The sequence below is a fragment of the Corvus brachyrhynchos genome, unplaced genomic scaffold (genome assembly GCF_000691975.1).
Source record: "Corvus brachyrhynchos isolate BGI_N302 unplaced genomic scaffold, ASM69197v1 scaffold116, whole genome shotgun sequence".
In the NCBI taxonomy this organism is placed as follows: domain Eukaryota; kingdom Metazoa; phylum Chordata; class Aves; order Passeriformes; family Corvidae; genus Corvus; species Corvus brachyrhynchos.
This window is the reverse complement of record NW_008240221.1, coordinates 4,285,947-4,295,060: the sequence shown is the minus strand read 5'-3', so window position 1 is coordinate 4,295,060 and position 9,114 is coordinate 4,285,947. Positions and strand designations below refer to the sequence as shown.

Below are 9,114 nucleotides of genomic sequence, written 5' to 3'. Positions count from 1 at the left end.
CCCCGCCCCCCCCCCCCCGCGCGCCGCCCCCTGACGGCCGCGCCCGCTGCGCCCGCGCCCCCCAAGCAGGACCACCAAAGGATGGACACCATCCAGGAGGACCCGAGCACCGACTCGCACATCGACGAGGACGCCTTCGAGAAGGACCCTTTCCCAAACAGCAGCTCGGCCGCCAAATCTTTTGAGGACTTGACAGACCATCCTGTCATTAGGAGTGAGAAAGCTTCATCCTTCAAACTACAGCGCCAGAACCGGGTGGACAGCAAAGAAACAGAGTGCTAGTGTCCTGCTGCCTTCTAAATGTGTGACTTGTGTCTGCAAAATACGGATCTGAAACCATTTCATTTCTATAAATATAAATATATGTACATATATTTTTGTGAGGGAGTGGGAGAATAAGGAAGTGACCTACTGCAGATGCTGGTCATGTGTATGACCTTCCTTAAACTACATTTATTAGAGCATTATATCTTTTAAAAAGGAAAATCCAAACTAAAACTGGCTTGTTTTTGAAGCTTTTTGGATTTGTTTTTCTATTTCCTTGACCTTTAACATTTCCTTCAACCTGTGGTGCAAAACCAAATATCCTAATGGATATTGGATTGTGTATATCAGCCTTTTTTTATAATTTAATATTTTGTAGTCTGACAGCACTGATAGACAAAATTAAGGGGCTTTTAAAACCAAAATGAACACTGCAATATGTTCCATAATAGAGTAGATAATTTAGCAATTTAAGGTACATATAAACAAAAGCCTAAGCACATGCCTTGAGAACAGAGAGTAATGAAACAAATATAATTACAGTCTCTCGCAGCATTCAATGAAATGCATAATCAGAATAAAGGAGCTTAATATGCCCAGCTTCTGTATAAATAAAAAGATCACAGAGGCTGTTAAACTGTATACGGTGCATGAGAAATGCTCCTCTAGCTTGAAACTTCTGCCTCAGTGGTGAGGCTGTCTTGTCTTCGTGGCTTTTGTTGGGAGCTTCCCACTCCGCACTAAGGTTTGTGTGTTGCAGGTGTCTGGTTGGAGAAGAACTGTAAGGGAAGAAATCATTTATGCAGATGACATTTTAAACTGCTGTTTGCAGTGGTTTTGGTGCAGAAATGTTTCTCCAAATGTTATTTTAAAATAGGCAACACTATTGTTGAAATGTTCAAATTGCTGAGCTCCATTTTCCGTGGTGTCTGTGGCCTTTGGAAGCTCCTACTGCATGAATGATGGGAAGAAATCACTCCATTGCAGGGGAGGCATTTGTTTAAAAACAATTGTGCATTTAGTAAAGAAATAAACCTTTGTTAAAACGTGCAGGGTAAGTATAAGGAGCAGATTTTATGAATTCAGATTCTCACACAGGTAGTTAAAATGTGATGTTAGAAGTTGGTAATTGGATGGTGTCTTCTGTACACCTGGAGATCTGTCAGGTGAGCTGGACCTGGCACATGAGCATTGTTTAGGCTCAGTAGCAGATGGACTGACACAGTCAGTCTTGGTAGTACAGCAGCACCTTCATTCTGCATCTGTTTCCTCCCACAATAATCCATTGATACAACTGACAGAATGGGGCCAAGGGCAGAACCATTTAACTGTTACAAGCCTAGACTCAGCCACAGGGAAGCGGGGCTGCGGTAAGCCCGTGATCTTAAGTGTGAGGGAAAGGAACCAAACCTCTGCTGCAAAGCTGTGTGAGTACTCCCTCTCCTCCACACCCAAGGATCCTTGTTACACTAGTACTTGAATGTGTGCCTTATGGTATTCCTATCTGACTAGCTATTGTGTTTTATATACTTGTTTTGAACTTTGGGGTTGTTTGTTTTGTGTTCGGGTTTTCGTTTTTTGATTCAGTGCAAAGTATATGTGTGAGGAGTTAATTTAATTCCCAGCAAAATAAAAGCTTTTTATATTAAAAAAAAAAAATCAGTTAAACAAGAGCTGTTTCTATGCAGTCCTTTTCTTAAAGATCTCTATGCTTTGGTTGTCAAAGCCTGGGTTAAAAGTCTGGCATGCAGCCAGGCAGGAGCCAGGATTTCTGACAATTCCTTTCTGAGCCTGGGTGCTGCAGAGGCCAGACCCAGAGAATCTATGGTGCAGACCCACACCCTAAGGGCTGCCTGCTTCCTGCCTGGGCTGGAGCTGGTCTTTCCATGTGTCCTGCAGATTATCATCAGTTCAGATGGTGACATTAATGCCTAAGGGATGGGGATGTGCTCAAATGCCTGTTCAGGCACCAAATCTGTAAGTACATGTTCTCAGCACAAAGGTCTTTACATCCCAGGTGAAAACCACACAGTGGCAAGTGCTTGGGAGCATGAAAACGGAGATTTGGAGCAGGCCTTGGAAAGCACTGAATCCATCCCCCAGGCTGAGCTGTATTCCAGAAACTGAAAGCAGTATTTGCATGGTTTGTTCTTAACATCTAAGGCAAGAATATCCACAGCTTCCCACAGGGAATCCCTTTTGCTTTACTGTAAGCATTTACTACAGAAAGGATAGTCCAGTTTAATACTCATAAATATTTATATATCAAACGCTTCTGCCCTTCTGCCAGGGCTCCAGGCACATGAAAAATAACTACTTATGCTCCAGTTTATAACACTTACATAGTAGATGACAGGTCTTGGCCAGCTTGTCTTAATTCTTTAATGAAGCAAAGGCAGTCTAACGGCTCTAACAGTGTGGGACAGCATGAGAGCCTCTCATTGCTCTCTCACCCACTACAAAATAAACACACCTGTTCCATGTCAACATAACTGTTAATACAGCCCAGAATTATGTATTTGCACTGATACGTGTTTGGATTTTTATGCACTGCTGCTGCTATCATTTTTGCTGCTATCTGGCTTGCTAGACAGTAATTTCCCAAAGCATTTTTTTCCATACTTGTTGAAATTCATCTAGGTTTCAGGCAAAATGTTTTTTTATCTGTAAAGGCAGTTTTGTAGTTTGTGTTGGCCAAAATCTGCATGGTCTGCAGTACTTACATGTTACCTAAGCTGTTAAATTACGGCTGAATCCCAAAGCTCACTTGAAAGGTCTCCATAACTTGATGGCAAGTGACATAGGGTGCAGCTTTGTCAGCAGAGATGCATACCTTTTCTAGTAGTTTCTCCAAGTTCATTATTCACCAGTTTCGTACTGCCTAAAAACATGCACTGATCTAAAAGCTGTGCCTATACACAAGAGCTGCTGCTGGTGCTAGAGTTAAGATAAATTTTAAAACCCCTGCTCTAAACTACTCTCTTATCACTACCAAAGCCAAAGTAAAACTCGGCTTTTCCTGCCGTATTACATCCAAATAAATTAACCTGGACTGACATTAATGGCTCTTGACAAACTCCACACTACTGCCTCGTACGAGCTCCTCTGTGTTTAAAGCAAGTAGATGGTATTAATCACAGTGCAGTCCCCAAAGCTCACCAAGGCCAGGAACTGCTCAGGGCAGCCTCTATCCTTTGGCCACAGAGCAGCTGAGACTCATTTTCCTCTGAGTCTTCCAAGGAAAGAGCTACTCATCCCCACACCTACCCTGGCAACAGCAGCCTGAAGAAAAACCACCCCACGACACATCCCAAGTGGTCTCACCTTTATTCTCCCACAGACCAAGAGCAGGGGACAGAGAAGAGCATTGCTGGGGACTCCCCAGTGCCCCATTCCCTGAGGACACAGTTTGCAGCAGCTGCTGGATAATGGGCTGGCTCTGTCTGGCATGGCTGCCCAGCTCCTCCCTGCAGGGATCTCACAGAAGACTGGCCTCAGGGTTCGTGTGGTCCACGTCACGCCAGTAAGGAAGCAGTGAAGGAAGAGCTGACAGTTTGTTTTCCAGGCGTGACCACAGCTGAGCTGCAAGAAAGCTGTTGCCTTTTGTTGATAAATGAAGACCATCAGACAAATAGGAAGAGAAATCCTACAAGGAAGGTTAAAACCATGTATTAATGTATTTGCTAGCTGCAAAGAGAAGGTCTTGAGTAATTCTTCAAAGCCAGCTGCTAAACTGGTTTTATTTTTCACTGTTTATGTTAAAATATTAAGAGATGATGGCCAAAATCACTGCTATTCATCAGGAAAAGATCATGGGATTAAGTGATGCAATCAAAATACTGCATCAGCTGCTCTACTGAACAGTCTACTGCATTGGGGAGTGCATGGGAGAGAAAAGGTTCAGTGTCCAAACTGGAGTCACCTGCTTGCAGGGAAAGTCTGCAGTCTCCCATGGGTGAGTTTGGGTATTTGGTCAGAAGCATCAGCAACACCCTCGTGCAGCCAGATCTAACCTTGAAGTTAGCCCAACACTGCACAGTGGGTCAGACAAGAAGCCTCCAGAGGCCCCTTCCAACCTAAACGATTCCATGACTCAAGTCCAAGGAAAAGGCTGTTAAGATATAATGCACTCAGGGGACATTTGCTAACCAAGTATCACGGCCAGGTTGTATAAAGCTTTATTTCTCATTGCCAGCTATGAAGCACTCAGGATTATACTTCTTCTTCTCTAAGTGTTTGGATGTATTTTGTACCATTTCAGTGATAATGCAGCACTACCAGCTCCTCTATGCTAAACGATGCCTTTCACAATTCATGACAGTTTCAAACATTTCTGATTTCATCATACCTGATTCTTCTGCATCAGGGTCCAGAGGTCGAGCACATCCGTGCCACATTCCCTGGCGACCTGGACACAGGCCTGGGCGTACTGGCCGGTGGTGGCATTGCAGCGGGTCAGTTTGTCACCTACCAATCAGAAACAAAACAAACATCCAGCAACTGCCACCGATGCAGCGCCATTTCAGTCTTCTGTGGCACGCACCATGTGTATCAGTTTGTTAAACCAGCAGACATAACCCCTCACAAACGAAATCCAAAGCACAGCAAGAGAAGTGGCTAGAAGCTACAGCTTGTGTGGTCTTTTTCGGGGCACCCTTTGGTTCCGAGTCACTTGAAAATGTCTCTTTTTGACAAATATACATCAGGTTGAGAGAGAAGCAACAGCAACAAGCACACAGCATAACTCTGCTGCTGATAGCTTTCATCTTCTGGCAAGCTTCAGGTGAAAGCAGTACTTAGATTTAAAACTCTTCATACATCTGCTAACAGAAGGTAAAACAGTTAAGTAAATGGAAATCTATTTACAAGTTGCCTTCTGCTTTTTGTCCAACTTCCACATGAAAACTGCTCCTTGCAGTAGCCCTCGTGCTACTTTTCACACCTAGATCAATGCTTCTGTGAACATCACCATCCTCCTGCTTCCCATCTCTCCTTTGCTCTTAATCTATGTGACAAAACTAGAAATAGGCAGAATATTTCTCCTTGATACTGGAGGGCAGATGAGCTAATATTGCTGCTTATTATGCCCACAATACTTCATTTGTGGTCCATGGTCTGAGATCACCCTGTCTTTTGTTCCATCCCTAGACAGTACTCTCTTTTAGACAGATGCTGGCAGATTCAATGCTGTAAATTCAAGTTTCCTCCATCCCTACGCCATAAAAAGGGCAGCTTTAAGAGGAAAATGGATTAACATTACAAGTGCTCCTTGATAGCTGGGAGCCAGATAAGCAGCATTTGAGGTGTGCTCACATGACATCACATCAAAGCCTCCTAATGCAAAATCACACAATAATGTTGTCTAATTTAACGCAGTTTAAACTTATGGTCATCTTCAGAGTTTTACTGCTTTGATTGAAAACACAACTCAGGATATGCAACACCACCTAAATTATAGAAAACTGTGCCACTAAGGTACCAGCTCTGTATTCACCTGACCTAACTCTCAAGTTTTTTATAAATGTGCAAGAGCTGCACAAGATGTCCCAATAGAAAAAAGAACATGCTCTCAGGAGGAATAAACTGTCACTGCTGGAGTCAGTGGGATTATGGCATTTTCCACCAGCTCTGTAACAAAAGTAGTGTTACTATGTCTCTAATTTTAGAGTTAGCTTAAACAACGTGATAGGAAATCATTTAACTACCTTTTTCTTCTTTTTCAGGCACTTTTATTAGAATCCTTAGAATATGATATTCTCTGGTATTGCTTTTTTAACTTTAAAGTAAACCTGGCTCGGATATTACTGCTTATCCAAACAGACATGAAATCTGCTGTACCTAGTATAAAATTTTTTAAGGCACACAATGCCAAAGTATCTTCCATTATTTGTATTATTTTGGAAGCTGCTGGGACACAAGGTAATCTGCCTAGGCCCCAAGTTCTTAGAGGGTGGCCACTTCTGTCGGTTCTATGCATTAACACATCAATCAACACTTTGGAAAAGATGTTAGTAATTAGTTGATAGTTACTCCACGAGCTTATCCAGAAGTTGTTTAGTAAAACAGCAGCCCTTTTCCAACAAGTCAGAGAACACACGACTGCAATATGGCACACACATGGAGGAAATCACCTGACAACCTGGGATCTGTCACACTCTGCTGGTAAAATGCAGAAATTCCACCCATCCTCATCACTCTTTTACCTTTGGCAAGACATGCCTTTTCCCAAGCTGATTCCTGAAGAGGTGGTGGTGTTATCAAAATAATCCTGTCTGCAGAAATGTCTACTGACTTCAGGTACTGCACCATGCTCTTCAGGTTGGCGGCATATTCCTCCAAAGGAACGTGTTGCTTAGGGTTCAGCTCTGAGAGGGGTGGAGCACATGCATCAGTGGGGCTGAGCTCCCTGCAGGTTTGTTACACAGCATTAACAGGGCTTTTACACAGTATGGCCATGGACACTCATTTCCAGCATGCAGTTCCCCTCAGCCATGGATTCAGGAGTTGTGGTAGAAAAATTCTGTTCCTCAATACCCAAAGCAGACAAATCAAGAGTTTAAAGACAGCATTTCCAACTAAGGCAAATGAGGCACAGGGGAAAAAAACCCAACACTTGGGTTTTTTCAAGATGCTTTTTTTTACAACTTCGTATCTTATTATTAGAACACATAATCATCTCAAACCTCACCGGAACCAAATCTGAGATTTCTAATATTCTTGTATGCAGAGAAAATTTTGGAAAGTCCCATGGACATGCAGTCAGTCCTTCATGCACTGATGTTGACATTTTGATTAGACTGTATCCTGCTATGCTTATCTGAAAGAGAATCCAAATGCTACCTTCCCTCCTTTCCTCAGCCCATCTACCAAGAACTCATCAGACTCCTTTAAAGACAGAAAAATCAGCTGCATGCTCTACTCCAATTTTAGGCAATTGCTATACAACTAAGTCTTGAGCACCCTGAAATTTACTTTTCTAATATTAAAACTTGGTGATAGGGAGAGAAATGGAAGGCACTGCATGGTCCAAATACAAATAAAATGACTGAAAACAAACCTCTGTATAAATGAAAAGAGAGCAATCAGTTCCTGGAGAAGTTGCAGGAAAAGCCTACGAAATGTTCTGCCTTTTCTATGAAACTGTAAAACCATTTTAAGAGAACAGGTCACAGGAAAAACAGACAGAAAGCAAGCTACCCTACCTTTCAAAGCACTGTCATTAGCTCCAAAGAAAATAGTAACTGCAACAATACTGTCAGCACTAGTACTTTCAGTGATCAGTCTTGGAAGAATCAATTTAGCCCATCTGGTGTTGTACCCCGAGATCCCACGATTCACAACATCACATTTTCTGAAACGGAGACACATTTCAAAAAGAACATCTCTCCTTTGTCCACCAAAACAAAACTTGGGAGGCTTTGAACCATTCTGTCAGGCCATCTGCCTCCATCCCTCTCAGGAAAAACAAAATGTCACAGGAGTTTTCAATGGGATCATACTTTGAAAGTGCACACATAGGCTGCACACATAGTATTTACCTGTTACTTACACCATGCAACTAGAACAACAATTCTGACAATCACTAAGGAATTTTTAATTTCCACTCAAGCTTTCAGTGGAAACACCCAGTAAGTATTTCCACCAGCTCTGGGTATGCTGCCCAGAAGGCAGTTCCACTTCACTAAATAAATAAATGTCAATAAATAAACATGCATTAAATATTAACTGCTGTTGGTTTTCATTTAGAAAAGCTGCATGACTTTCTGCAAGATAGATATTACTTTTGAAATTTAAGCTCTTACCTGACCAGTCTCTCAGCAAGGTATGCCCCCCAGCCGTTTTCCTGGAAGGAGTACTGAAAACAAGGAAAATGGTTAGATCCTCACTGGAAGAGCTTGTTCCCCAGAGCTCAGCCCCACCAGTGGCACCTTCCCACCTCAAAAGCTTTAGTGCATGGCCTCTGGCACTGCTGCTGCAGCGTTTTGTCCCTCCCTGCCCTGTCCCTCAGAGGTCAAACAGTCCTGGTTTTACCCAGGTACACCACTGGCAACCGAGGCATCACAGGGCTGTGCCTAAGGAGGGATGGACCCTGTTGTCCCTTCAAAATCCAAACTGACTGCTGTCGGACTGTAGTTTCGTTTTGGCCAGTGAGGATTTCTTATATTTGTATGTAGTATTCTTCTACTTTATTTCTAAGATCCTTTCATTCTGGAGAGCACCTCTCAAAAATGCTCTCTCCACATGCTGTTTTGGAGTGCAGTTTAATACCTACCCCTTCCAGAAGTGGAAAAACTAATTCCTTCTCCTTATTCCCACTGCTGCACCATCCTCCTTGCTACAAGTCCGCACAGTGAGTCGGCTTAGACACCCATCTCCCATTAAACTTGGTCTCTGGTTAGTTATTTTTTCATCAGAGCAGCTCCGTGACCCACCACACAGCCCACGCAACAGAAGGCAAGGACCCAAAATCAACGCTAAAAAGCTGGTGCTGCCTCAAAGGAGATGTTCACCAGGCCGTGGTCCAGTCCCGTCAATGGAGACCCTGGCTCCGGGCTGGGCGAGCTGGACACAAGGAGCTGGGATGCACCAGCGTGAGGGCAGAGTGCGAGGGCATGGGCAGCACGCTGGGCTCCCCGGATGGAAAATGCCGCTGACACCGACACATCCCAAGCTACACTTTCACCTTCGCGCCTCTGACATAGCGAGCTCAGGAATTCCTGTGAAACGGCTCCAAATCCCATAAACGCCCACCAGGGGCGAAGGCCCCTGGCAGAGCCTCAGGGCGGGTCCGGCAGGGGTGTGAGCGCGGCCCCATGGACACGGCTACGGCCGCCGGACCGTCGCTCTCCC

The 9,114-nt window shown here is 43.8% G+C and overlaps 2 protein-coding genes across 2 annotated transcripts in view; one reads left to right on the top strand and one right to left on the bottom strand.

The window, feature by feature from the left end:
- ADAM17 (ADAM metallopeptidase domain 17) overlaps positions 1-1,937 on the top strand; it is a 23,034-nt gene extending 21,097 nt beyond the window's left edge. Inside the window, 2 exon segments of the mRNA XM_017744991.1 lie at positions 1-25; positions 27-1,937. The exon segment at positions 1-25 is cut by the window's left edge and continues 64 nt beyond it. Coding sequence (XP_017600480.1) covers positions 1-25; positions 27-282 — 281 coding nt within the window. The 3' untranslated portion in view covers positions 283-1,937.
- Positions 1,938-3,572: 1,635 nt separating this feature from the next.
- On the bottom strand, positions 3,573-9,005 carry IAH1 (isoamyl acetate-hydrolyzing esterase 1 homolog). Its single transcript, XM_008641863.2, has 6 exons — positions 8,775-9,005; positions 8,067-8,119; positions 7,467-7,615; positions 6,468-6,629; positions 4,613-4,731; positions 3,573-3,910 (listed from the first exon to the last, which is right to left on the bottom strand). The coding sequence occupies exons 1-6, from the start codon at positions 9,003-9,005 to the stop codon at positions 3,743-3,745; spliced, it is 882 nt and encodes a 293-aa protein (XP_008640085.1). The 3' UTR covers positions 3,573-3,742.
- Between the last annotated feature and the right edge of the window lie 109 nt (positions 9,006-9,114).

Excerpts from the sequence above, each read along its gene's own strand:
- IAH1 (XM_008641863.2), bottom strand. The coding sequence starts at position 9,005 with ATGGGATTTGGAGCCGTTTCACAGGAATTCCTGAGCTCGCTATGTCAG. Across the intron at positions 4,732-6,467 it reads AAAGGCATGTCTTGCCAAAG|GTGACAAACTGACCCGCTGC; the intron begins GTAAAAGAGTGA and ends TCTGATTGGTAG. Across the intron at positions 3,911-4,612 it reads CCCTGATGCAGAAGAATCAG|GATTTCTCTTCCTATTTGTC; the intron begins GTATGATGAAAT and ends CCTTCCTTGTAG.